The sequence below is a fragment of the Panthera tigris genome, chromosome C2 (genome assembly GCF_018350195.1).
Source record: "Panthera tigris isolate Pti1 chromosome C2, P.tigris_Pti1_mat1.1, whole genome shotgun sequence".
NCBI lineage: Eukaryota > Metazoa > Chordata > Mammalia > Carnivora > Felidae > Panthera > Panthera tigris.
Window position 1 is genome coordinate 130086303 of NC_056668.1, and position 15502 is coordinate 130101804.

The window sequence follows — 15502 nt, forward strand, 5'->3', positions numbered from 1 at the left end:
CATGGAACATTCTCTATGATAGATCACATACTGGGTCACAAGACAGCCCTTAATAAGTATAAAAGAATTGAGATCATACCATGCATACTTTCAGACCACAATGCTATGAAACTTGAAATCAACCACAGGAAAAAGTCTGGAAAACCTCCAAAAGCATGGAGGTTAAAGAACACCCTACTAAAGAATGAATGGGTCAACAGGCAATTAGAGAAGAAATTTAAAAATATATGGAAACAAATGAAGATGAAAATACAACAATCCAAACGCTCTGGGATGCAGCAAAGGCAGTCCTGAGAGGAAAATACATTGCAATCCAGGCCTATCTCAAGAAACAAGAAAAATCCCAAATACAAAATCTAACAGCACACCTAAAGGAAACAGAAGCAGAACAGGAAGGACACCCCAAACCCAGCAGAAGAAGAGAAATAATAAAGATCAGAGCAGAAATAAACAATATAGAACCTAAAATAAACTGTAGAGCAGATCAATGAAACCAAGACTTGGTTTTTTGAAAAAATAAACAAAATTGATAAACCTCTAGCCAGGCTTCTCAAAAAGGGAGATGACCCAAATAGATAAAATCATGAATGAAATTGGAATTATTACAACCAATCCCTCAGAAATACAAGCAATTATCAGGGAATTACTATGAAAAATTGTATGCCAAAAAACTGGACAACCGGGAAAAAATGGACAAATTCCTAAGCAGCCACACACTTCCAAAACTCAAACAGGAAGAAATAGAAAACTTGACAAGACCCATAACCAGCGAAAAAATGGAATCAGTTATCAAAAATCTCCCAAAATATAAGAGTCCAGGACCAGATGGCTTCCCTGGGGAATTCTACCAGACATTTAAAGCAGAGATAATACCTATCCTTCTCAAGCTGTTCCAAAAAATAGAAAGGGAAGGAAAACTTCCAGGCTCATTCTGTGAAATCAGCATTATTTTGATTCCTAAACCAGACAGATACCCAGCAAAAAAAGAGAACTACAGGCCAATATCCCTGATGAATATGGATGCAGAAATTCTCAACAAGATACTAGCAAATCGAATTCAACAGCATATAAAAAGAATTATTCACCATGATCAAGTGGGATTCATTCCTGGGATGCAGGGCTGGTTCAACATTTGCAAATCAATCAATGTGATACATCACATTAATAAAAGAAAAGATAAGAACCATATGACCCTGTCAATCGATGCAGAAAAAGCATTTGACAAAATTCAGCATCCTTTCTTAATAAAAACCCTCGAGAAAGTCGGGATAGAAGGAACATACTTAAACATCATAAAAGCCATTTATGGAAAGCCCACAGCTAATATCATCCTCAATGGGGAAAAGCTGAGAGCTTTCCCCCTGAGATCAGGAACACAACAGGGATGTCCACTCTCACCACTGTTGTTTAACATAGTGTTGGAAGTGCTAGCGTCAGCAATCAGACAACAAAAGGAAATCAAAGGCATCAAAATTGGCAAAGATGAAGTCAAGCTCTCACTTTTTGCAGATGACATGATATTATACATGGAAAACCCAATAGATTCCACCAGAAGTCTGCTAGAACTGATACATGAATTCAGCAAAGTCGCAGGATACAAAATCAATGTACAGAAATCAGTTGCATTCTTATACACTAATAATGAAGCAACAGAAAGACACATAAACTGATCCCATTCACAATTGCACCAAGAACCATAAAATACCTAGGAATAAACCTAACCAAAGATATAAAATATGTATGCTGAAAAGTATAGAAAGCTTATGAAGGAAATTGAAGAAGACACAAAGAAATGGAAAAACATTCCGTGTTCATGGATTGGAAGATTATTGTTAAAATGTCAATACTACCCAAAGCTATCTACACATTCAATGCAATCCCAATCAAAATTGCACCAGCATTCTTCTCGAAGCTAGAACAAGCAATCCTAAAATTTGTATGGAACCCCAAAAGACCCCGAATAGCCAAAGTAATTTTGAAGAAGACCAAAGCAGGAGGCATCACAATCCCAGACTTTAGCCTCTACTACAAAGCTGTAATCATCAAGACAGCATGGTGTTGGCACAAAACAGACACATAGACCAATGGAATAGAATAGACACTCCAGAATTGGACCCACAAAAGTATGGCCAAGTAATGTTTGACAAAACAGGAAAGAATATCCAATGGAAAAAAGACAGTCTCTTTAACAAATGGTGCTGGGAGAACTGGACGGCAATATGCAGAAGAATGAAACTAGACCACTTTCTTACACCAGTCACAAAAATAAACTCAAAATGGATAAAGGACCTGAATGTGAGACAGGAAACCATCAAAACCCTAGAGGACAAAGCAGGAAAAAAAACCTCTTTGACCTCAGCCGCAGAAACTTCTTACTCAACACATCTCCAAAGGCAAGGGAATTAAAAGCAAGAATGAACTATTGGGACTTCGTGAAGATTAAAAGCTTCTGCACTGCAAAGGAAACAATCAAGAAAACTAAAAGGCGACCGACAGAATGGGAAAAGATATTTGCAAATGACCTATCGGACAAAGGGCTAGTATCCAAAATCTATAAAGAAGTCACCACACTTCACACCCGAAAAACAAATAATCCAGTGAAGAAATGGGCAGAAAACATGAATAGACACTTTTCTAAAGAAGACATCCGGATGGCCAACAGGCATGTGAAAAGATGCTCAATGTTACTCCTCATCAGGGAAATACAAATCAAACCACACTGAGATGCCACCTCATACTAGTCAGAGTGGCTAAAATGAACAAATCAGGAGACTGTAGATGCTGGCGAGGATGTGGAGAAACGGGAACCCTCTTGCACTGTTGGTGGGAATGCAAACTGGTGCAGCCACTCTGGAAAACGGTGTGGAGGTTCCTCAAAAAACTAAAAATAGATCTACCCTATGACCCAGCAATAGCACTGCTAGGAATTTACCCAAGGGATACAGGAGTGCTAATGCACAGGGGCACTTGTACCCCAATGTTTATAGCAGCACTTTCAACAATAGCCAAATTATGGAAAGAGCCTAAATGTCCATCAACTGATGAATAGATAAAGAAATTGTGGTTTATATATACAGTGGAATACTACGTGGCAATGAGAACGAATGAAATGTGGCCCTTTGTAGCAATGTGGATGGAACTGGAGAGTGTTATGCTAAGTGAAATAAGTCATACACAGAAAGACAGATACCATATGTTTTCACTCTTATGTGGATCCTGAGAAACTTAACAGAAGACCATGAGGGAGGGGAAGGGGGAAAAAAAAAGGGAGGGAGCCAAACCATAAGATACTCTACAAAACTGAGAACAAACTGAGGGTTGATGGGGCGTGGGAGGGAGAGGAGGGTGGGTGATGGGCATTGAGGAGGGCACCTGTTGGGATGAGCCCTGGGTGTTGTATGGAAACCAATTTGACAATAAATTTCATATTAAAAGAACTAGAAAAAGGATATTAGGATAACTGTTGCTAAAATATCAATATCCTTCCAAAAAAGAACTTCTAATTTTTTTAAAAAATACTTTGACATAAGAACTGAAAATACACAAAATGGCAATTCAGTGAGAGAGTCAACAAGACCATTTGGTAAAGGGGCACTTGATTGGCTCAATTCGAAGAGTATGTGACTCTTGGTCTTGGGATTGTGAGTTCAGGCCCCACGTTGGGTGTAGAGATTACTAAAAAAAAAAAAAAAAAAAAAAAAAAAAAAAAAAAACTTTTATTTACTTTTTTTTTTTTTTTAAAGAAAGGTGGTAGGGGCACCTGGGTGGCTCAGTTGGTTAAGTGTCCAACTTTGGCTTGGGTCATGATCTCATGGTTCGTGGGTTCAAGCCCCACAACTGTGCTGACAGTTCAGAGCCTGGAGCCTGCTTCGGATTCTGTGTCTCCCTCTCTCTGCCCCTCCTCTGCTCACAGTCTGTCTCTCTCAAAAATAAACATTAAACAAAAAAAAAAAAAAAGGTGGTAAAAGGTAAACATTTTAAGGAGGGATTCATTGTTACTAGCATTGTTATGATTATACTTTTAGTATTTTAAAAATATGCACATTCATATTTATGCTCAAAAACAAAGTAAAAGAAAAATAATAGCATAAATTGGGGGGAAAATTCTTGTACTCTCACAGACTTATTTCTATCGAATAAAATAGAAAGTAAATATTCCGCCTGGGATTTAGGCCAACATAAAACAACATATAAGAAATCACTTTGGGATTTTGAATCATCCATTCTGAAAATAAATTTGTAGTAGAAATAATACCGGCTTATTCCCAGAAATTTTCCAACAATAACAACGAAAATAGATTGAAACTTCAACCTCTGATTTTTCACATTGGGTCTTTCTCTGTGTATTCTTTTCATTTCTTAAAGTAGGTTCCATTACTAGCATAAAGTATAACACTTGTTTTAATCCTACAGTAAGTAAAATTCCCTTTCTGTAGTTCACTTTTTGACTGAATTGTTCTCATTTTTCTTAAAGAAAAAATACATCTTATGAATTGTTGCAAGTATTTTTTTTTACTTTGCATGTTTTCAGGTTTAAGTAGATTTCCAGTCTCCAGATGACCTGGTTGTTTACACAGTGATAGGTTGTTGAGACTGACAAGTTGGCATTGTACTTCCTATAACATTTTGGCTTCATAAATAAATGTACCCCCTCCACATTACAGGTTTATTACATGTTACAAATATCACAACCTAATAAAAGAGAGAAGAGGGAAATTAAATTATTTTCCATAATAAAATTATACTGTACAACAGATGAATTTTTTATGTTGTCAGATCTTCCTTTTCTCCCCATTTTGCTGCACACATGGTTCTAAGGCTTGCTTTCCAGCTGAAAGTGGAACACCTCAGCATTTTCTTTGACACCAGTATAGATGAATAGGTCAGCTGTCTTGAAAAACCATAATACGTGCGGTGATATTCTGACTGGTTGTTATAAACAGTTTATAGTCAACATTTATTACTCTTCCACCTACTTCAACAAAAAATTGCCTCCAAAAACTCAACTCTGTTAATGGATGATGGCTTGCCATTACTGAAGACATTCAGAAGGTAGACCACAGGCAATTCCCGAAGGGTAGTCCAAGTATATTTCAAGAAACAAGCATCAAAGAATGTACAGTCCACTTAGAAATGTTAACATACCAATGAATGTATTTTCAAGAAACATATTTTGATTAAAAAAAGAACGCATCTTGAGAAAACAATCTTCGAACTACAGTGTCTAAACAAGTCTTTTGTAACCTTACAGAAATGTCCGTCCCAAACATTAAGATGTGGGCTTGGGGGGTGTTTTGTGGGCTTGTGTTTTAAGAGAAGTGACGGTACACAAGTGTGGTCCACTTTTTGAAAACTTTTTCTGTCATCCCACTTTTTCTATACTTCCCAGTGATTCCATAGCAAGTGAAAAGAGCCCCTTTGCCCATGGAGATTGAGGCGCCTCCTAGTGGACAGGCAGCCTCTTCAGCATTCTCTCATCCCACAGGAACTTTTGCACCCCACCCCCAGAGTACAGGGCTGCCAGTAACTTTTTTTTTTTTAATTTTTTTAACGTTTTATTTATTTTTGAGACAGAGAGAGACAGAGCATGAATGGGGGAGGGGCAGAGAGAGAGGGAGACACAGAATCCGAAGCAGGCTCCAGGCTCTGAGCCATCAGCCCAGAGCCTGACTCAGGGCTTGAACTCACGGACTGCAAGATCATGACCTGAGCTGAAGTCGGACGCCCAACCGACTGAGCCACCGAGGCGCCCCTGCCAGTAACTTTTTAATGCTAAAGTTAGTAAAGATGGTCTTAGGGATGACCAACCTGTTTAATTAATTTAAGCATTTTTTGTTGTTGTCTAGATTCACTAAACGTATTTAAAAAAAGCCTAAAGAATATGTTTACAGCATTATGTGATGTATATTATTAACTATTATTTGTGTGTGCTCATTCCTGTAGCCTAATTTATCATTTAAGTGTTTTCTAGATTTCCTGTTTGTGTGTGTGTCCTACCCCTCATCTTTCCTCAGAGGATTTGAACTGCCTTGCCAATATACAGAAATATAAAAAGAATGAGCCAGAGAGTTGAGAGAGTTTTGGTGAAGGTGGGGAAATAATGAAGCCAGAGGTTAGATTAAGTGCACAAAAATACATACTGTTGAGTCTTACACATTTGTTAAAGATGGGATGCAAACTCTGCCCCTCAGCTTTAGAGCCACCAAGACAAAAGAGATTTAAATAAAATGTCACTCATGTTTCCTATCAATGAATTATAGTACTGTAACATTTATAGTTAGAATATATAAGTAGTGTTCTCTGAAATGTTCAAGTATGATAGATCTATCAAAATGTAAAAGCAACTGAGAATTTGCTGTTTAGATCATTTATGACTAAATTTGCACAATTATCAAATTAGCACAGAAAGTTTTGCTGTTGTTGGTTTGGTTGTTTATTTGCTTGGGTTTTATTCTCCATTCTAAATTCTGAAACAGTTTAAATCAGTAAGAATATGACTCCCCCCCCCCCCCCCGCCCCAAGTTCAAGTTCAACCCAAGATTAGTGACTTGGAAAGAAAAAATTAAATGAGTTTATTTTCTTCTGAGCAACTAACTGAAAATTCCTTGGAACAATTTTAATGAGAGAGATTAAAATAGATGTGTTTCTGTACATAGCTGTTCCTAGCAGCTGTGTACTTATTTCAACCAAATTATTCGTTTCTTATTGCCAAAATGATTATGCCGTGTTTTACTCTGTGTGTATAATTACATGTAATTTTTTTTTAATTTCTCACTGAATGAAAGCTGTAGAATGACTCAGAAGCTTTAAAGAACCAGTAATGTTTTCCAAAAATAAAACCCAACATTTTAGATCATACCAACATCTGAACTGTTTCTTGGTTTATGAATTTACAGATATAATTAGAATATTTTTAGATTAGAAAGAGCTAATAAAACTAGTATAAAGACTTATGGAATGATTGTTTTTTGCTAAATATTATTTTGTCCTTCTCTTCTCAGTGATAATGGTACTTGTTAAATGTAAGCTTATTTCCTTAATAAAACTTGATATTTTTGGTTATGTGCCCTTTGATGTAAGACTAACAAAAATACTAGGTAAATTCTTTTTTAAAACCTCAACTCAAAAGAATCTATGGTAGAAAATAAAATAATAAAAATATATAATAAAATAAGATCAATAATTAAGAAGTAGATGGTAATAACTTTTAGGCACATAGTTTGGATATAGTTGATACCTAAGTAGTAATTTTAAAATATAATTTATCCTCCTGGGCAGTTCTAGAGATTTGTAAGTTATGAGTAAGATATGTAATTATCAGAGTAATTTAGAAGGCAGATGACTGACTTGAGGAAGGTTGTATTTCTGTCATTGGATTAAGTTTATTGGAATAAAAAGAATACATTGAGTTCCTTTCACTTTATGTAACAGTTGTGTTATTCACATTAGAAAATGTAGGAATAGATATTGTTTATTAATAATTAAAACATACTATCTTTAAGTAACTTAACTGGTACTACTTATTAATAAGGTCTTTGTCGTCCCCCTCCTTCCAGATCAGAGATTCTACACTGCCTGCATATAAGGACTTCTGTAAAAATCTACCATTCCCTACATATTTTCCTGATGGAGATGAAGAAGAACTACCAGAAGATTTGTATGATGAAAATGTGTGTCAGCCTAGTGCACCTTCTATTATATTCTCCTAACCCCCGTGGACATGGCAGAACCTCCTGTATTTTATGAGCTTTGATGAGCCAGAGCAATATATAACCAGGAAATATATTTTCCTTTCTTAATCACAGTACCACACTTGTCATCTTTGTCAAGGGCATAAATACATCATTCCATCCCCCAAACTAAATTTTGTTTTAAAAAAATTACCACATTAGATAAATCAGTTAAATAGACTGGATATGCCAGATGTCGATGGACCAGCCGTTTGCATACGAGCAAAGTCTTTTGTGATTTGTGAGCTTCATCCTTTTTTACTACCTATTCTAAAGTTATCTTAAGATGCTTATGAATTCAGCCTCTTTTGTTAAAGATATTTCTGTCTTTCTGAAGGGGTGGATGTGGAACAGTGGCAAACTTACACTTTCAGGGTGAACTTGAAACTTACACTTTCTAAACAGAGAAAGGAAGTAAGATTTTTATTTAAATTATATTTTAATCATTCTTCCTTGCTTTCCCAGAAGGATTTGAAGTGGCCTGGGGTTGTACATTCAACAAACTTATGAATCACCTATTTTTAAAAATATTAATGTCCCCTGGGTTTTTTCATTGTATGAAATTAAAACGTGTTTGCTAATGGCTACATTATGTCAAATAATCAAGCTTAACAATGCAAGTATAAGCAGTCCTTATTGAACTACTGGATTTCCTCTGAACCCAGATTCCTGAGGACCCACAGGATCTAACTTTTAACTCAGGATATTTTCTGAGACTTGATTCATACAGCAACCCAAGAGACATTAATCATACTGTTAGATCACCATATAACTTCCTAATAACTAATGGATTTGTATTTGAAAGGTCCAACAGTATTTTTTTTTTTTGCTGATATTTCATTTCTCTCATTTTTTATTTCAAATCCAAATATAGTCACATCTTTTTTAAATTTTTCATTATTCTTCACCTAATTCCAGTAAGATTTGTTGCAATTGACAGAAAATCCATACAATAAAATAGTTGGGGCACCTGGGTGGCTGAGTTGGTTAAGCATCCAACTCTTGGTTTCAGCTCAGGTCATGATCTGGTTCATGGTTCAAGCCCTGCATCAAGCCACTTGGGCTTTCTCTCTCTCTCTCTCTCTCTCTCTCTCTCCCTCTCTCTCCCTCTCCCTCTCCCTCTCCCTCTCCCTCCCCCCACCTCCGGCTCATGTGTGTGCGTGCGTGCTGTCTCAAAATGAATAAAAATAAATAGAAAATAAAAGAGTAAGTGAGGGAAAAACACCTAGGATAACATAAATCAGTATTCAGTCGGGAGTTGGGAAAGAATGGTAACCATATGATACAGATGAGCAGACTATGACATGCAAAATCATTGGACTCAGTTTGACTCTGAGCTGCCTGGATACCAAAGTAAAACAGCATTGATCTTTTTACATATTACTCTTTAATCATGAGTTCCTCAAGAGGAATTGTTTTAAACTGGAATAAGTCTTGGTCACCATACCATTTTTTATTCAAAAAATTACTTATCAAACTGGAAATTCCTGGACTTAAAAGATTATCTCAAACATATTCAAGGGTAAAATATTAGACACATTCTTGTCAGATCAAACAAGGATAGATAATCTTTACTACTGCTGTTCAACAGTGTTCTTGGAAGTCTTTGTCAGTACAGTTACTAAGACAAGAAAAAGTAATGATATAAATATTAGGAAGTGAGAAGATTGGAAGAAATATCTACCTGTAAGACAATCAACTGACAAGTCATTAGAAACAACGAAGGAGGGCGCCTGGGTGGCTTAGTCGGTTAAGTGTCCAACTTCAGTTCGGGTCATGATCTCACAGTCCGTGAGTTCGAGCCCCACGTCGGGCTCTGTGCTGATAGCTCAGAGCCTGAAGCCTGCTTCAGATTGTGTCTCCCTCACTCTCTGCCCCTCCCCTGCTCAGTCTCAAAAATAAATAAAAACATTTAAAAAAAAAAAACGAAGGCAGTTCAGCAAGGTGACTGTAAAGATTAATATATAAACATAGCAATATTGAGAAATTTTATGGGGTGGGGGGAAATGGCTACTATTCCAATAGCAATTTTTTTTAAAGCTTACCTAGGAAAAAGCCTTACAAATGTGCTGGAGTCTTATTGGAGAAGTTAAAACTTTATTGAAGGACATAAAAGAAGACAAATAATGGAGGGGATTATCATGGTTATGAATGGGGAGACTTAATATTGTAAAGAATTCAATCCTATTTTTAAAATCTCAACAGGTTTTACCATAGAACTGTTCAAACAGACTCTAAAATGGATGTGAATGTGTACATTCAAAAATAGTGAGCACATGAAATCATAACTATTAGGTATGTCCCCATACTATGCTTACTTACGCTTTACTTTGAAATTCGGCATACTGTATGTCTTAACTACTTTAGTTGCATTTGATCAAAAGATTTTAATGAACTTAGAGATGCGTGAAATTTGCTGATAAACCAATGGGAAGCAGCTGTTACCTTGCAAGACAAATGAACAATTATCGCTGGGAAAACATAAAAACCTTGTTTCCATATAAAGCATCTGCAGAGGTGGAGAGAAAGGAATCCTGGCGTCTGAAGATAACCAGGTGGACAGGAGAGCAAGGAGCCATTCAGCAGTCATTTGCCCAAGACATACAGTGTTTTGAAGAAGGCAGGGAGCCCTTTGCACTAGAAAGCCGGCCCTAGACCCATCACCATTTGTAGAGTCTTTAGTCTTTGGATCTGCATTTGAGTTTAAAGGAGAAAATTTCTGATCACCTTTTAGGGTCATGAGTGTGAACCCTACCTTCTAGAGTCCGGGAGCAAAGCATCCACTTACATCCCCCACCTTCGTACACCTCCTACTCCCCACTGCCAGGGCCTTGCAGCAATCAAAGAGGATCTGGGGCCCATTCCTGCGGACTTTTTCAGTAGCCCAGAAGTAACCCAAGATGTGTTCTACTGACCCAGGTGGTAAGGAGGAAGCCTTCTCTACAGCTATGGAATACATAAGCCAGGGTCTGCCTGGTCCAACACTAAGGAAGACAGGGAATTTGCTAAGAATCGTGGGTCACTATGGCTACAGTGCCTATCATCAAATGTTCAGCTCGAGGAAAATGGAACTTAGCCTATTATGGATAAGCACATGGTCTGGACACTGCTCACCTCACTGTGTGGAGTCCAGGCAATAAGGGGCCGCCTCCTCCACAGTAACCGCCACTGCTCAGGTGCGGAGGCAGTTCGGTTCTCAGCAGCCGAGCGCGCCCGGCTCCTAATTTGGGCTTGAACTTGATTTCCTATTTTAGATTTGTTTTGGGAACTTTTTATAACTAACTTTCATTCAAATTAGACATTGGTTCCAGCCTTTGTTGGTACTAGCTATTAGTTATAAGATGAGTAAGCGCTGAATCTTATAAAATTGGGAGGCTTGGGGAAGTCCAGCCGGTCAAGCATATCCACTTTAAGAGTTAACACTGGGCACTGGTTGTCCTTCCCTCCAGGACCCTCACCTTACTTACTGGAGTAGCTGAAGCTGAAACGTTAATGCCGATTAATCTCGTCTCCACAGTGGGCCCTGGCATGGGGTGAAAAGTGGACGGTGACAAGCTGTCACAAGCACTAAAATGTCAATGAAAGCACTTCTTACCCACAGCAGATGTAAGGATATAATTTGCAAGGAGATTAAGTTTTTCAAAGTCAATAAATTGTGCTTTCAGTAACCTTTAAAGCTGAGATACAGACCTGCTTTTCAGCTTTTCACAAGGGACGGAATAGAAGGATGACTTTTACAGCTTATTTCCAAAGGTGAATTTGTGAATGGAATCTGAGTGCATCTGAGAATATAGGATGAAATACATACACAACTATGGGGTTTGGGTTGGCGGGGGGGGGGGGGGGGGGGTGTTTTTAGTGTGAAGCATTATGACACGCGCTAGTTAAAGCAGCCATTCAGGGTTCCTGATACTACAGGAGAAGTTCCACCAGCCTGTGTAAGAGCACTGTTTTATGCTCAGCAACATCTGTTTGAGTAATCCAAAGAATGTCTATTTGAGAAAAAAATAACATCTGTCAAAATGAGAGCCTCTCCTTTTTGCAGCGAGACCGGACCTTGGTCCTAAGTCACTGCCCACAGAGAACGGTGTCAGCCGCACCACGGTAAGACCCACTGCGGGAGAAAGAGCAGCGTTTGGATTGCGGACGCAATCTGGCCTGGTGTTTGGGCCTCTGGGACGGATGTTCACGTGAATGCCTTTCTTTAAGTGTCTGTATCACTCCTCCTCCTTGTCAGAGTGGAAATACACCACCACAGCTGCTGGTGCCGTCCCGCCTTGCAACATGGTCTAGCCTCCCGTGTGAGGTCTTCCAGCAGCACTCTGTTGTTTGCTTTTCCGTGGCTGGTTTCTTTCTCTTGTTATTACTCTAAATTGCCCGAAATGCCTGTGTCTCCTGAGGCCGGTACTTCGAAGCTCTCCCCTCCTCTTGCAGGAAGGATGGCAGGGAGAATGGACTTCAACTGCTTATCTCGTTTTTATAAATAGTTTTGCAGTGGAGCCCTTTAGTGATGAGGAAGGCCATGTTGCTGATTTCAGTCTTGCTGAGCCAAAAGAGGGCATTTAAATACAGAGAGACAGAGGTAGGTCACTGTGCTGTGAGGCCCCCTTGGGCAAACGTCTCCAGGAGCTTTATAATCAGATGTGTCACTTTGGGGCTACCTGTTTTCTAGATGGGAAGCAATTCTTCACTTGACTAATGATGGATAAAGTTTCTTCCGCCTTCGGGAATTTTCTACCAAGTTGACTCTTGTAACAATCCACATTTCTCCTTCAGTTTCCAGCTTTACTGCTGTATGAGCTGTAATACCTCATCTGCCAGCTTCCAGTAATAATTGCTGGCAGAGCAGGTGGGAGCTTGGCCCCAGAAATGGCAGTGGTCTCCCCAAGCGTGCCTCACAAAACAAATGCTGCCTGCCGTCCAGATTCTGCCTCTAGCAACTGCCTAGGACTCCCTGAAATAAGAGGACCCAATTAAAGTGTCATCATCTCCTCCAGAAAATAGCCAGAGTCCTGAGTGCAGGTTGCCAGCCTCCATTTCATCATTTTGTTTTCTGCTTTTAAATGTTGTTTCCACAGAACTTACAGAAGCCCACCTCACGCATTGCTTTTCACTTTTTAGACTAATGAGGTGACCTGTTCAGGTTAGACAAGCCAAATTAATTTCGACGAGTGCAACCCATAACACCATAAAAGCAAATAAATGATTTTATCTCAGCTGGCTAAAACATCTTCTTGGCATGGGAGACACAGAGTTGTTCTCTCCTGCCATTTGACTGGAAGAGTGAAAGTGACAGTTGTGCCCTTGATCCTCCAAAAGTGGACTTCATATAAGCACCAGAGTATGTGCTAGGGCATCTAGAAAGTTCATTGTTTTGGTTTTCTAAAAAAAAAATTTTAATCATAAAGCATCTTTTTAAAAAAAAATTTTTTTTAATGTTCATTTTTGAGAGAGAGAGGGAGTATGAGTGGGGAGGGGCAGAGAAAGAGGGAGACACAGACTCTGAAGCAGGCTCCAGGCTCTGAGCTGTCAGCACAGAGCCCGAGGCGGTGCTCAAATTCGAGAACCATAACATCATGACCTGACCCAAAGTTGGACACTCAACGGACTGAGCCACCCAGACGCCCCTAGAAAGTTCATTGTTTTTAAAGAAAAAGGATAAGATGCCAAGTTGTGGCAGTGCCTCAAATGTGCCTTGAGAAGGAACTAACCAAATACTCCATCACAGAGGTCCTGACAAAGATGCAAGGATGACGATGTAAAAGGGACTGTGTCAGAAGGAACAATAATAAATGCCTCTCTTGGGCAGCCAACATCCATTTCCTCATCTAAAATGGCGTGATAAAGCAGAGATGGCATCAGAGCCTTGGCTGGCAGTCCATCTTGTTCTGCGAAGTGCAGAAACACTCAAGTGTGGACTGCCTCGTGGAGAAGTGCCAGGCCTGGAAGAAGGGCGCCCTTCCCCTCCGCCAGCAGAGGGTTTCACAAGCTGCTAGTGACAGCCAGCCTGCCGCCAAAATATCTATGAATGAGAACCAAGGCGACAGGGTCCACAGAGGAAAATGCGTGTTGAGGAAAACATGAATCAAAACTGAGGAAGTAAGCAAAGGAGAAAGAAAAGTGATAAAAAGGAAGGAAACAGGAAAAGATGTTCCGTAACAACTCGAACCTTTTTCTACCTGTACAATTACAACAGGGAGTATCTCTTCCCTGCTTGCATGGTTCACTCCTCTAGCCAGTAACTGATAAGCACAGCTCTACCTTGGGGGAAAAGGTTGTGATTTAATGATCCAAAGCCCTTTGTTCAACTCCACTTCCCATAAAAAGAGAGGCTAAAAGTGCTGTGGCCCAGGAGCCCTTGAGCTGCCCACCCAAACAACTGGACCCCGGAAGAGAGCTCCTCAGGCACAGGTAATTCTCACAGTGGTTTACAAAGGCCGGTCTCACCTTCACCTAACACAGTGCTCCTTATCCCTGACTGCACGTTAGAACCACACAGGGGGCTTGGAGAACCCCAGTCCAATGTTCTTAGACTCTGTGGGGCTCAGCCCCAGGCACCAGTATTTTTTACAGCTCTCCAGTACCAGTGTACAAAGTTCAGAACCACTGGCCTAAAACAACATGATGTATAGGGGGGCAAGTCATTTGTGGTACCCAGGCCAGTTATTTGGGAGCCATTCACATCGGAGAAATATTTATGAAAATGTAATAGTAGGGACGTTTTATATGTGTGTGGTGCTTTATATTTCAAGGTGTTTTTATGTTCTTATGAGAGTACCGCCCTGGGAAAATGCTTTAACATCTTGCAAGAATATATATACATATTAGATATCATCCATCTTGTATGACTGAGAAAATAAGCAGACTGAGAAGTCTAGGACTTGGTTAGGGCCTCACTAAACAAGTGGCTGGCAGAGCTTGTGCTAAAATCAGGTGTCCGATTTCCCTGTACCCTTCCACACCGCAAACTGAGATTCATGACTTTCTTTAAAGAGAATCTACTATATTGATATAGTTGGTTTCCTCTGTTGTGAACTGTGATTTAGCCTCATACACATGTGTTGAATTGTTTCAGAAATGTGTGACTTTAGTACCTCACCTCTGATTAAAAAAAAAAAAAATCACAAGTGAAACAAGCTGTCAATCTTAGCTTGTCTGAATTTTTCAGTTTATTATTGTTGTTGCCAATATTTTCTACTTTGTTTATTTCACTTGTCCTGCACCTGTGGCAAGTATAAAAAGCTTTGAAAAAGTTACTGAGAGGAAATATTGAAAATGGAGAGAATTTTATGCATAAACATACTTTCTTTTTCTGCAAATTGGGATAGATCAAGACTCTCTTCCGTTTTCATGGCTGAGAGCTTTAGAACAACTCCAGAGAAGCTGATGTGGAGATGGAGGGTGTTGGATGTAGGGTGAAGTTACACCAGCAGATTCCTAGGGGTTGACATATTAATCAGTGAATCCTCCCTCTTGGGCCATATCTGGACCCCTTCCCTTTATGCCTTGAAGGTTAGCAGTCAGAACTATAGGACATTTATTGAACACTCACTGAGCGTCAGATGTTTTACATGGTCTCTTGTTTAATCCTCAACCACCCTGCCAGGTAACTGTTATCACCTCTACTATATACATGAGGAAATTGAGACTCAAAGATTATGTAGCATTTCCAAGTCAAATACCTAGTGAATGGCTGAGCTGGGACAAGAACTGAAGGTCACCTCTGGACTCCAAGTCATGCATTCTGGACAGAGCCCCAGCTTCCAGGCACC

General features: G+C 39.3%; 1 protein-coding gene and 1 long non-coding RNA gene across 2 annotated transcripts in view; one reads left to right on the forward strand and one right to left on the reverse strand.

Moving 5' to 3' along the window:
- Positions 1 to 7807, forward strand: part of MRPL3 (mitochondrial ribosomal protein L3) — a 51227-nt gene extending 43420 nt beyond the window's left edge. The window contains exon 10 of the mRNA XM_007087444.3: positions 7557 to 7807. Coding sequence (XP_007087506.2) covers positions 7557 to 7709 — 153 coding nt within the window. The 3' untranslated portion in view covers positions 7710 to 7807. The remainder of the gene's footprint in view (positions 1 to 7556) is intronic.
- LOC122242075 overlaps positions 1 to 15502 on the reverse strand; it is an 82541-nt gene that overhangs the window by 13002 nt on the left and 54037 nt on the right. The gene's annotated exons all lie outside the window — the stretch shown is intronic.